Source organism: Leptonychotes weddellii, chromosome 10, assembly GCF_054177405.1.
Source record: "Leptonychotes weddellii isolate Sample4059 chromosome 10, ASM5417740v2, whole genome shotgun sequence".
NCBI lineage: Eukaryota > Metazoa > Chordata > Mammalia > Carnivora > Phocidae > Leptonychotes > Leptonychotes weddellii.
Genome location: NC_138378.1, coordinates 7,527,727 through 7,540,253, shown reverse-complemented (window position 1 = coordinate 7,540,253; position 12,527 = coordinate 7,527,727). Strand labels below are relative to the sequence as shown.

The window sequence follows — 12,527 nt, the reverse complement described above, 5'->3', positions numbered from 1 at the left end:
AGGTCTCTACTCAATATCTCTGTACCTGGGTTTTCTCAATTCTCGGCTTGGACAGTATACACATCAGGAAGTTGTTTGCAAAATTAAATCAGGCATAAAGTTCTTAGAACAGTGCCTGACCCATAACAACCACTCAATTAATACTAGTGGTTGTTACTTGTGCTATTATGAGAGCTGTTTATTCCATGGGCCTGAATTATGAGCAATCCCACTTTTTAGAGATGATATTAATATCTACCTCTTACTATGGCTGACATCATACAAGATATTTTAATATATTACCTCAGTGAATAGTTACTGAATTATTAAAGAGCCCAGAGTAAGTAACATTATCCCTATCCTAGAGATGAAGAATCTGAATGACTGAATGACTTGGCCAAAGTCATAGCACAGATAAGTAGCCATTTCAGTGAGGATGGTGTTGTGTACCAGTAACTGAATACCTAACAGTGATTTTACTAGTAATGGTATAGAACAAGTTTGCAAGTAGGAAGTTCTAGGATTGATTTAATGGCTCCACAATGTCTTTAAGAACTGGGGCTCCTTCTATCCTTTGGCTCTGCCATCCTTGGCATGCTGGGTTTTCATCCTTTTATTTGTTACCTCATGGATATAAAATAGCTGCCACAGTTCCAGGCATCACATCCTCAATCTAATGTCTTAAAAAGGGGAGGAAGGCCACAGCAAAAGGTTTGCTCCAGATGAACTTCTGTATTTTGATTTCTTACCTCAGCTACATTTCACTGGTCAGAAGTGGTCACATCCTTACTCCCAGACAAGTTATTTGTTGAAAAAAAAAATGGGATAATTGCTTTAGACTAATCATGATCAAATACTTTGGGGGTGTGGTAGTTGCCAACCTTGCCTAAGATCAAAGGGAGAAGGGTGGAGAAATGGGAAATAGCCCTTAGGTAGGTAATGACCAGAGTCTGATTCATTGAATCTGAGTTCAGAATTATTCTACCTTTGAAGCATCAATTCCTTTTTTGTATGCAAGAGCCTAGAGGGAAAATTACATAATAAAATGATAAGACTGTGTGGTAGTAACTTCATCAATCAATTATTTGATTGCCAATGGTTTTCTGGCTGGGCCTTTAAAAATTTGAGTGGTGTCAACTCATAAATCCTAGGCCAGAGTCCATTCTTCAAAACACAACTATTTCATAAGTCAATCAGAGAAAGACAATTATCATATGATCTCACTGATATGAGGAATTTGAGAAACAAGACAGAGGATCATAGGGGAAGGGAGGGAAAAATGAAACAAGACGAAACCAGGGAGGGAGACAAACCATAAGAGACTCTTAATTTCAGAAACAAACTGAGGGTTGCTGGAGTGGAGGGGGGTGGGAGGGATGGGGTGGCTGGGTGATGGACATTGGGGAGGGTATGTGCTATGGTGAGCGCCGTGAATTGTGTAAGACTGATGAATCACAGACCTGTACCCCTGAAACAAATAATACATTATATGTTAATAAAAAAATTAAAAAAAAAACACAACTATTTTAGTAGGGAAAAAAAAAAGCCTGGTGTTGGAGGGACTTCTAGAGACTCCCATTAACTTTGAAGTCAGGCCAAGAAATTGGCTTTCAGCAGCCAAGGAAAATCCACTGATTTCCAGTGGGGAAATCCAGAAGGATTTGAACTGAATTAGGAGCTGATTTGCATATACAGACATAGAATTTGGTTTTTGTTTGGATATTTTTCTGATATCCTTCCAGGCCAGGGTTTTGGAAAAAGTCACTCTCTATTTAGAAAAAAAAAAAACTGCATCTGCACATTTTAATTTTGGGTATGATGGATATAATGAAAATCAGATTTGTGCTATATTTTAGAATCAAATCCCCCTTGCTTGATTTCAGGAGAGGGGATATTAGATTTTGCAGGAAGATGGCTAGTACGTTTAACACAGACAATACACATTAAGGGAGCAAAAGTGTTCACTTTTTTGCCTCAAATGTTATACTATATTTACTCTTGGAATTTGGATTATACAGTTTTCACTAGAACTTGAGTTTTGGAAACTGATTTATAGCAAAATAGATTTCCTCCACCTACACTTCCACCATAACACACAATATTGATACCAACAGTTTTTACATAAGAATCTTTTAAAGAGGCTGCCTGATTTAATTTAGAACGTGATTATTTGGTTACAAAGACCTGGGAAAGATTTTATTTTTCAATCTAGGCGCCATTCTCCCTCATTCTCTTCATGGAACCCCAGTTTTATTTTAGGGGAACAACCCTCCTTAACTTTAAGCCCACGTGATCAGGATGCAGTTGTTCGAGCAGGTCTAAGCCAATCCTAGCCAAGGTCTAGCTCCTTGACCATATGAGTTCAGGGATGGGAGTATGTGGCAGAATGTATTACTTTCCCAATTATTCACCCTGGCTTCCTGTAAAGGGATCATGCATCTGTGCCCACTGCTGGGTGACTTGCTTTGGCAAATGTAACAGGAGCAGACATGCCGTAAAGCAAGACTGAGTGGAGGCTCTCTGAGCCATCTCATGGTTCACCTCTGGCTGTCTTCTCTCTTGTCACGACAATCGCACGTCCTTGATGAAGGGGATGTTTTTCTCAGTCTAGATCTCAGCAGGACGAAGCCACGTGGCTCAGCCACAGCCACCCTATGGCTGCCATGTAGCATGAGTGAGGGAAAAAAGGATCTTTCTTGTTGAACGCCAAGCGTGGGGCTTGGATGTTACCGCAACACAGCCTGGCAAGAGCTGACTCACAGAGCCTGTGAACCCACGTAAGTCCGTGAAAGAGAACAAGCTCCAGCGCCTGCAGGGTCTCCACTGGCCCGATCTCTCCTTTACTCTGGACTGTGTGATGGGATGTGAGAAGAAAGGTAGCCAGGTCAGGAAGGCTGAGCCACAGGGAAGTTCTGCATCAAGACTGATTTAAAACCAATGCTACTTCCCAGTGAGGAGTGACAATGAATTTCTTTTTTTAAAACAAATCTAGGTTGGGTTGAGTTTCCTTTCCCTTGCAACTATGAGATTACTTACTAATCTCATAGGTAAACAACAGAAGTACCTGTTTCCTTCATCGTATAGGTCATTGGGATGGAAAGATTTTTTTTCCCCCATGAGTTAGAACATTAACTTAATTAAGCAATGGCCAAAATGTTTTCAGATTACAGCAGAATGATTCAGTAGTTTCTGTAGTAGATTTTATTTCTGATAGGACCAGAAGCACATTCTAGGAAAAGCACTAAACTTCTGAGGGTTTCAAAAGCTTTGTTTTTCTCTTCATGAAAAACTTTGAGAAACGTGGAAATCACTCTGTCTTTTGCTTCGCATTGGTTGATAGATGGGTTATAGAAACTGATGGTAGAGAAATTAAAAAATAAATAAACCCAACCATATTTTAGCCAGAAGTTGCTAGTTAAAGGACTCTTATAATAGGATTAATCACACCTAATGGTCCTGTTTGGAGGTTTAGAGTACTATGCGTTGTTTTGATTAATGCCATCTCTCTTATTTGGGAGGAGGAAATTAAACTAATTATTTCACACGTGCCTTCATTCCATATGGGCACTGAGTCAGCTGACAGATGTGTAATTTCACAGGGCAAAATAATCACTGATTGCTGGGAAGCGCTCACTCATCACATCATAACTCCTATGCACTAACAGTTACTGCAGGGGCGGCAAACTCTTCCTGCCAAGGGCCCTGTCCCAACTACTCTACTCTACCATTGAAGCAGAAAAGCAGCCATAGATGATATGCAAATGAATGAGTGTGGCTGTGTTCTAATAAAACTTTATTCATAAACAGTGAAATGTGAAATTTGTGTAATTTTTTTAAAACAGGTATTCTCATTTTATTTATTTATTCATTTATTTATTTAGAGAGCATGAGCATGGGAGGGGTGGGGAGGGGTAGAGGGTGAGGGACAGAGAGAATCCTCAGCAGACTCCACGCTTAGCACAGAGCCCCATGTGGGGCTCGATCTCACTACCCTGAGATCATGACCTGAGCTGACATCAAGAGTCAGACACTTTGCTGACTGAGCCACCCAAATGTCCCAAATTTGTATAACTTTTAGTACCCTGCAATATCATTCTTCTTTCAATTTTTTCATCATTCAAAATGTAAAAGCCATTTTTAGCTCGTGGGCCACAGGGACACAGACAATGGGCTGGAATTGGCTTGTGAGCTGCAGTTTGCTGTCCCCTGAATGACTGAATTCTTCCTGTGTTTCAGGCCCTGAAGTATGCACGTTACATGCCTTGTTCCCATTTAATTCTCACCAGAACCCTAACGGGTAGGTAATATTATTGTGGCCATTTAAGAGATGAGTAAACTGAGGTTCCAGAAGTGGCACAGCTTGGGGATGATGGGCCCAGAATCACTACTTTAGGCCTCATTCCCTCCAACTAACAGGCTGTTAGACAATGAAATGTTGGAGCTTCCAAATAGAAATGTTACTTGTAGGGCCAAGTAATTTAAAGCCATTTTGATCACGTTTCTTTATTTTCTTGAGAAAATACTTTGCTTTCTTTAATATCTTCATCAGCTTTTTTGTTCTCTTTTGGTGTCACTAATTTAACTTTTGTTTCACATTTATATTTCTGTTTTGAACATCACATTAGAAAAGGATATACTTCCTCTTTGTCTGTCAAAGGTCAACTCTGCATGTTAGCACCCGAGCTGCAAGGGGTTCCTCAGACAGGCAACTACACACAAACATCTAAACACAAGTTTCTCTTCAAAAAACTCAGAGCCTCAAAGCTAATTGATGCTTCAGACTTAACCTGCAGCTTTTAAATTTAAAGTTCATGGGGAAAAGGACTCACAGAGTTCTTCCTCACATGTTGGTGAAATAGAGGCTTTGACTCTATAGAAAAGAGCTGGTAAATTCATGAGAATTTTCTGGAATTATGAGAGATCTGAGCTTTGCTGAGCTACTAAGATTGAGTCAAAGGAGAGGGTGAGGGGGAAAGAAAAAGAAAAGAAAGAAAGAAAGAAGAGAGGAAGAGAGGAGGGAGGGAGAGCAGGGATTGGGGAGGGAAAGAAAACATTTGCAACAACAAAAAAGCAGATATGCAAGATCTTTCTCCTAACAAGAATTATAACATAGCCATTCTAATTTTCAATCCACATCACATCAGGCAACATTGCTGGAACGTACTTGGATTCTCAACATCAGTTCAATGCCAGCAATTAAATAAAAATGAAAACACAAGCCTCATCCAAGGCTAACAAACAAGAGACACCTAGAAAGAGCCAAACATATTTTGCTTTGGCAAAGTGATCATAATCAGTTTCTCTCTTAAGGAGCTGTGAACTCACTTATCCCCACTTCCAAAATTTTCCAAAGACTGTACTTCTTTCAGAGCAGAAAGCTGCTGACTCATGAGGACAATTTATTAATCTCCCTGGAAGAGGTTTTGGAAAACTACATTTTTGAGGTGCCTCAATTGAGCCATCCCCTTCAGATGTGAACACACTGTCTTGAAAGTTTGGACAGCGAGGCTCAACCTACGTCTCTCAGGTGGAGATCCGAGAAGTCAGCTCTCCTGCCCAAGACCAACAGCCTCATCATCGATGCAGTAAGATGCTCTCATGCTTGACACCACTACCTGTCCTGGGTACCGCCCACAGTTAGTAGAGAATCTGGGTTGCCATGGAAATAGAGGTGAAAGAGCAATCAAGATGGAGGAGCCCAGCGTGCAGCATCATTGCCCCTTAAGGATGTGTGAGGATGTTCTTATGATTGGTAGACTCTTTCAGCCCCTAAATGTTAACAAATTGTAAAGACACTTGCTCTGATATTGTGTTTAGTTTGCATTGATTCAATAGGCGGTACAAATATTCACCCAGTGTTATTCCCCATTGGTCCCTAATCACATGAAAGGGTGAAAGAGTCTACAGCAGATGGGAGACATTGGAGCATGCAAGAACATGGGACCCCAGAGCTGAAATGCCCAATGAATGGTCCAGCATGCGGAAGATGAGCATGGAATGATTCTACCATTTAATACATGACTTACATTCTCCTCTGCGGGGACTGAATCCTCTTTAACTGACTAAAGGGGAGATAAAAACAAAAGTAAGAGTCAGAATGTTACCCCAAAAAATGGAGAGTTAGTTGGGCTTGCAGCCCTCTGGTGCCATTCTTGGACATTGAATTGCTTACACATACCTGGTTCCAAAATGAACCTGAAGGAGGCTTACACAAGAGTAAACAGTACAGCAAGATAATACAAATTGTTCCATATTTTTAACATGCAGTGAAGGGAAAATAAACACCCAGATGCAGCCAGGACACGAATGGAGTGAGGAGAAGGGGTTGCTACAGAAAACACAAACCACAGCCTGGGCTATGGGTTTAGTGACGCATTTGCCTTAACATTTTCTGGTTGCTTGCTGATGAAAAGAAGGAAAAGGATCGATCATACAGGGCACAGTTACTGTTAGGTAAAAACAAATGAGCTGCTCAGGAAAATTGCAGCAGAAAGTCCAGAGAAGTCCATCCCATGGTAATCACAGAGCAAACAGGCACTGAGGTCATGAGCGAGGTCTTCAGCCTAATTCTGACAGTGGCCGGCATCAGAAGCTGCTTCCTACATCCCCCCTCCATATGGGCCAATGTCATCATGGCCAAGTTCAATCTGGTTAAAACCCTCCTCTGGAGGCCCAGAGGGCTGGGGTCCAACACACCCAACTTCAAGCACTGTTCCTCCCTACAGTAATCCTGGCATTCACAGTCCTGTCTCAAATTAGGAGAGCAGTTGGCCCAATGCTATCAAAGGTCAATGACACCACCATTACATCCATCTGCTAAGCTTCAACTGTGGAGCTCATCTTTGCCGTTGTTCTTAAATTTGGCGGGGGGTGGTGGTGTTTATAGATTGCTTCAAGACTCACTTGACAGATCTGGACTCTCTCCCCAGAAAAATAAACAGAAACAAAATATTTTGCAAATAATTTTAGGGTGTTCATAGACCATCTCTTCTCTTGGATTCCAGGCTAGGAGCTCTTCCCTATATTCGCTCTGTTCCAAGTCCTGTGTTTATTTTTACCTTTAAAACACGCAGTAGGAGGGGAGAAAGGAATCGACATTCACAAATACGTCTTCTGCATTTTGCAAACCAGTAGTATGCAGGTGCTTTGTAGACACCCTTTCACTGAAAGTGGCCCCAAGCGATAAGGATGGTGATCCTCACTTACCGTGAGAAATGGAGATACAGGGAGGTAAAGTCCCTTGTTCAAGCTGGCGCAGCTAGGAAGTGGTGGAGATGGTTCTAAGAGCCAAGTTTTCCCCCTGCCATAATGATTTCAAGGGTCAGAAACACATCTTTTAGTAACTGTGTGAGCTTCTCTCTTCGTGACCAGATTTGCTTTCTCTCTAGATGAAATTTTCAGCTTGGACCATTTATCAACAGTATTTCTATTGAACCCATTCTTTGAGCCAAGCTTGGATCTCACATGTCATGTGTACCTGCACCCTGCATGGTGTCCATGCTCAACACACAATGACAAATGAAGGCCTCGGGCAGCTTCTTCCTTTTCTCCTTATGTTTTCCAGCTCGTAGAAAGCCCACAAGTGGAGGAACCAGAGGTACCAGATTGCAGGCCGCTCTTCTCCACTCTTGGTGGGTCCCGTGTGATAGATGAGCTCTCAGATGGAGGGCAGAGGACTTGATTCTTCCACATCAGAAATATGTTCAGAGATGAGAACAACACTTGCACAGCTCACTTCAAAGTAGACCAGAGAGGATTTTCAAGTGCAAGTCCCACCTCTGCAGACCAAAAGGTGTTTATTGGGTTCTCAAGCTCTCCAGTCAGTAGAACCTAATCAGGTGTGGGGCTAATCAGGACACACAGGTTGGGATTCCCATTAAAATCGCAAAACCAGAAACTTCTGATCTTCTTCGATGTGCTGGACATCTGGCTGTTTTATGCTGAGTCAACAAACTGTCCAGCCTCATTCACGATAACCACAAAAAACTCAGTTTGAAACTGCAGGATCCTGTTTGGGCATTTATATTTGCTGAGAATAAGGACCCAAACACAGCCCCTGAAATGCATCAGTCTAAACTTGCATAGCAAGGGCTCCTGTCCTTTGAAGAGCACATTCAAAAAAGAATGTTTCTTTCAAATACTGTCACATGGTAGCACTTAAGCCAACACACATCCTGCTGCTAGCGGGTCTTCTGGAAGCATCATTTTGATCATGTGACAGCTCTTCTGTGTTCACTGACTTCACAGTGGCCCTAAGACCTTTCCTCAAGCCTAGACATTTCAGCCCGCCTTTCAAGTGCTTCCAGAATTGTCTGGCCATATGCCAGACTTTCTTAACCAGGGTTCCCGGGGATCAAATACAGGAATCTGTACTTGAAACAAGTAACTCAGATGATTCAGAGGACTTTTAAAGTTCTCTTAGTCTGTTTTGACCTATACCAACTGCTACCTTTTCTAAACACCCAGAGCATTTGTAACCTGCAGCCCACACATGAACACTGGATTCTAACATCCTTGTTCTGGAACGGGGCCAGTCACTTTGCATTCATTTTTCTCACTCCATCCTCCCAATAATCACGAAAGGTGGGTGTCACTGCCTGCTTCCACAGCTGAGGAAGGCAAGGCACGGAGGATTTAAATGACCTGACCACATCCAAACAGCCTGGAGTTGTCAGAGCTGAGACTGGATGATGGGTCTCTTTGGCTTCAGAGCACCCATTATTTCCCACATCATTTGTGTCCTCCAAAGGAAAGCAGAAAAGGTGATATTTTGAAGATATTTCCAATGTATCATTTACGAATTGTGTGCACGCACACAGAGGGTCTCTCTGTGTACAGTTAGTAGATTGGCATAACAACACGGTGGGAGAAACATGTTCCTATTTACATAAAAGAAAACAGAGGCTTGGAGTGGTCCCGCAGTTTGTCCAAGGCTATGCAGTCCAATCTTTCTGATTCTGTCTGTTATGCAAGATTTGCCGCGTACCAGAATTTTTCAAGATCATTTATTCCAACCCTTCTACAGATGAAGAAAAAGAAACTCAAACAGGGTGAGTAACTTCTGTGAGGTCACAGATCAAATGGTACCTCAAAGAACCCAAAACAATAAGGGGCATATGTAGAGTCCAGGTAACTGGATTTTAAACATTTTTTGGCAAATACGCCATCATTTGAAATTAATTTTCTCAAAGGTTATTTGTGTTATTTTTGTTTTATAATAAGAACGACTTCAGCAATCAAGACTATAAATCAAAATAACTTATAATTTCATATCCACAGCACGTTAGGGGGAAAATTTTATTTCTGATGTTCATATTGTAGACATATACACTTCAAGTTAGTTTGTTTAAAAGCTTCCCAGTTAAAAGAGGAGAAGAAAGAGTTTGGGTTAGCGGAAAGATCAAAATTTTCTAGCATTTCTCTTTGTTTTTTTTTTTTACAGTTTTTACAACAGTGATTTTATAACCAAAGCTTATCTAATTTAAAGAAAACGAAGGTCTTCATTTTGTTTTTGACTAGAACATAAGTCCTCCCTTGAGAATGTAAGCTACAGAAGGGCAGCAAACTGTTCGCTTTTCATCTTTTCAATGCTTTAGCACAAAGCATTTGACACAAAAAAACTCAGCACAGAGGAGACTGAAAATATTCTTGCAGGAGTGCATCATCCCTATTTTACTTCCATAGAGAGCTGTTCTTTCTGATCAGGTGGGAGAAGGAAAAGCAAGATTTACGGGTGATTTGGGTTTTCGCTTCTCTTCATTATTTTTACAGTCAACGAAAGAAATAAAGCCAGATAATGGTGAAAAAGAAAAAAAAACAGTGAGACTGAACTCTATGAAATCTGACCATTAGGGGGAAGAATGTCAAGTGGTCCTGTCTTTTTTTCTCAATGGAAATAGCTTGAATTTCAAAGAGGAACCAATATATGCCTTATAGACCCCAAAGATTAAGGACAGATGAAGTATTTGAGGCTTAGTAGCTTAGAAGCTTCCCCAGACTGGAGGGTTTGGAGAAATGAAGAGGTGGCCATGGTTAGTGTGTCCACAAGCCCGAGCACACAGGAGATAAATGACATAGGTTTGGAAGGACTATTCATTGGCCACTTTTGTGTGAGGCATGGTGTTAGGGGTTTTGCGGGCATGATTTCATTAAATCTTCATTTCTATGATGAGGTACTATTATTACTTGTATTTTTTAAAAAATATTTTATTTATTTGAGAGAGAGAGAGCAGAAGCAGGGGGGAGGGACAGAGGGAGAAGCAGACTCCCCGCCAAGCAGGGAGCCTGATGTGGGACTCGATCCCAGGACCCTGGGACCACGACCCGAGCCATTGGCTCAGCACCACCCTTAGTCTGTGCCTTTTCCAACCTTCTCCTCCTTCCTTCCCTGTCTCCCTTCTGCCATGTCAGACCCTCATTGTGGCCTGAAGGCTCTCTCTACCTCCTCCTGTCCCCTCCCCTTTATCCTTCACGGTGTTTTCCTCCAATAAATCTATTGCACATCAATTCCATCACAGTGTCCCTCCTTGGAGGGTCCGAATTTACGATTATGTACTCAAGATCAGTACCATTCATTATGTGACACTTTCCTTTTAATTGGATTACTTTTTAAACTAAATGTAGATAGTCTCACCTTAAGCAAAATATATATTAAATCTTGAGTTTGATGTGCTAGGTCAGCTTTTCTAATGCATTTTTAATATATATAATTTTTAAAATAAATGATGTTTGAATATGGGTTGCTTAAGTCATCTTCCTGGCCACCAATATGCACATGTGACTCACTTGGGAACTTTTCCCTACATTATATTGCTGATAAAAGGTTTTTAAAAATAAGTAATTGGTGGTTGGAATGGAAGGAGGATTAGAACAGAATGCCAAATGACATCACCCAAAGTTTTCATTAAGTACTGGAGTTTGTGTTCTGGGCAGAATCCAGAAGAAGATTTCTGTACAGTGGAAAGCCAAGAGAAAAGAGTTCCAGAAATCCAGCTGGATTCTGGACCAAAGAATAAAACGAACACCATAGGGGCATCTGTATTTATCACCTGCCTTGTACTGAGTGCTAAGTGGCAGGGCTGTTCTGATGAAATTACTAGATTTTTTTTTCAGCTCTATGAATTATATTCCACTCTCTCACCCATGACGTCTTGCTCATCTTTTGGCCACATTTAAAAGAGGCAAGAGTTCTGAACACGTGTGGCAGCTGGGGTGTGCTCAGCAATGATGATCAAGGACTAGCTCGCAGACTGACTCAGCCCCACCCACCGCACTCCCTTGTGCGCCACCCTAATTCTAGAGGGAAAAAAATGAGACAATGTTTTGAATGCTCCTATCACAGAGCACAGTGTGTGCTCACACTGGTGGTGAATGGTGGACACCTTAGTTTTCCAAAAGGAGAGTGAGCCTTAGTTGTTCCTAATGACTGATTATATCTTGCTGGGGAAAGAGAGAGGAAGCCCAGAGGTGGTTCAGCTCACTGGAGGAGACAGTGCTCAGAGGAATCCAGGAGGAAGCCGGAGTACTAAGCCATTTTGGAAAGAAAATGAAATCACAAAATACCACAACTGTCTGTCATGAACCGGAGAAACTCCAAGAATGAAAAAAATCAACTTGTTTATTTCCTTTTCTTTCCCATGAAACACATGCTTCTAACACCATAGGCACTGCATTCTTCCCAGGAGTAAATTACAAGTCTTCAACTCAATGGCTAGTTGAGTCATTTCAGGGAAGAAAAATAAACTCTGGACTTGGTGAGCACATAGATTAGCCCAATTGAAATAATTTCTCCAGTCACCCTAGCCCCAACTACTCTGCAAGTCTTGAAAATAGGACTTACCTTTTTCCAGAACAGTTTGCCCAGAGGCAGAGAGGTGGGTCCCCCCTTTTCCTTGGCAGCTTCCTTTGTAGTGTTGGTGGATGTAGGGTTCTTGGCCTCCCCTCTGCTCTCCTGGGATATAAAGTTCGCTTTGTCTGACTTGACGTCAGATGAAGTGGCTGGCGACTTTTCAGCACCCTTTAGAGTTTTAAAAAAAATTAAAATGACCTCAGGATTTCAAAAGTGAAAGATCCCTTTTTTTAATAAGCATAGGCTGGGGTTATGTATGTTAATTTTCTTTTTTATAATTTTCTGTACTTGCAAAGATTCTATGTGAATGTGGATTTGTGTTAAAATTTTGGAAAAGTCAAGATAGTTTCCTTTTGCAAAAGAATATATATTATGTTCATGTAAGTCATTAGGAATGAAGGTGCTGGTAAGAGGCACTTGCCTGTGAGAAACATTAGTTTGTGTTGAGGCCATTGGTCTTCAAGTGGTTTTGATGATGTTCCCATCAGTAAAAACAGTTTGAGCATGCACCTCTGATACATGCCTGTTTGCTTATATTATACATGTGTACTATTTTACTAATCCAAATGTGAAATTAAAGGGGTTAAAATAAATATAAGGGACATCATTTCCAACTCTTAACTTTGATTTAATAATCACAATCAAAGATACCAGTGCCAGGCACTGTTCTAAACAATTGGATGTTCTTTTTTTTTTTTTT

General features: G+C 41.2%; 1 protein-coding gene across 5 annotated transcripts in view; it reads right to left on the bottom strand.

The window, feature by feature from the left end:
• BCAS1 (brain enriched myelin associated protein 1) overlaps nucleotides 1-12,527 on the bottom strand; it is a 92,580-nt gene that overhangs the window by 20,358 nt on the left and 59,695 nt on the right. For all 5 annotated transcript variants that reach the window (XM_081832552.1, XM_081832555.1, XM_081832550.1 and 2 more), the window contains 2 exons: nucleotides 11,819-11,995; nucleotides 6,006-6,041 (listed from right to left, as the gene is read on the bottom strand). In XM_081832552.1, the coding sequence (XP_081688678.1) occupies nucleotides 6,006-6,041; nucleotides 11,819-11,995 (213 nt within the window). The remainder of the gene's footprint in view (nucleotides 1-6,005; nucleotides 6,042-11,818; nucleotides 11,996-12,527) is intronic.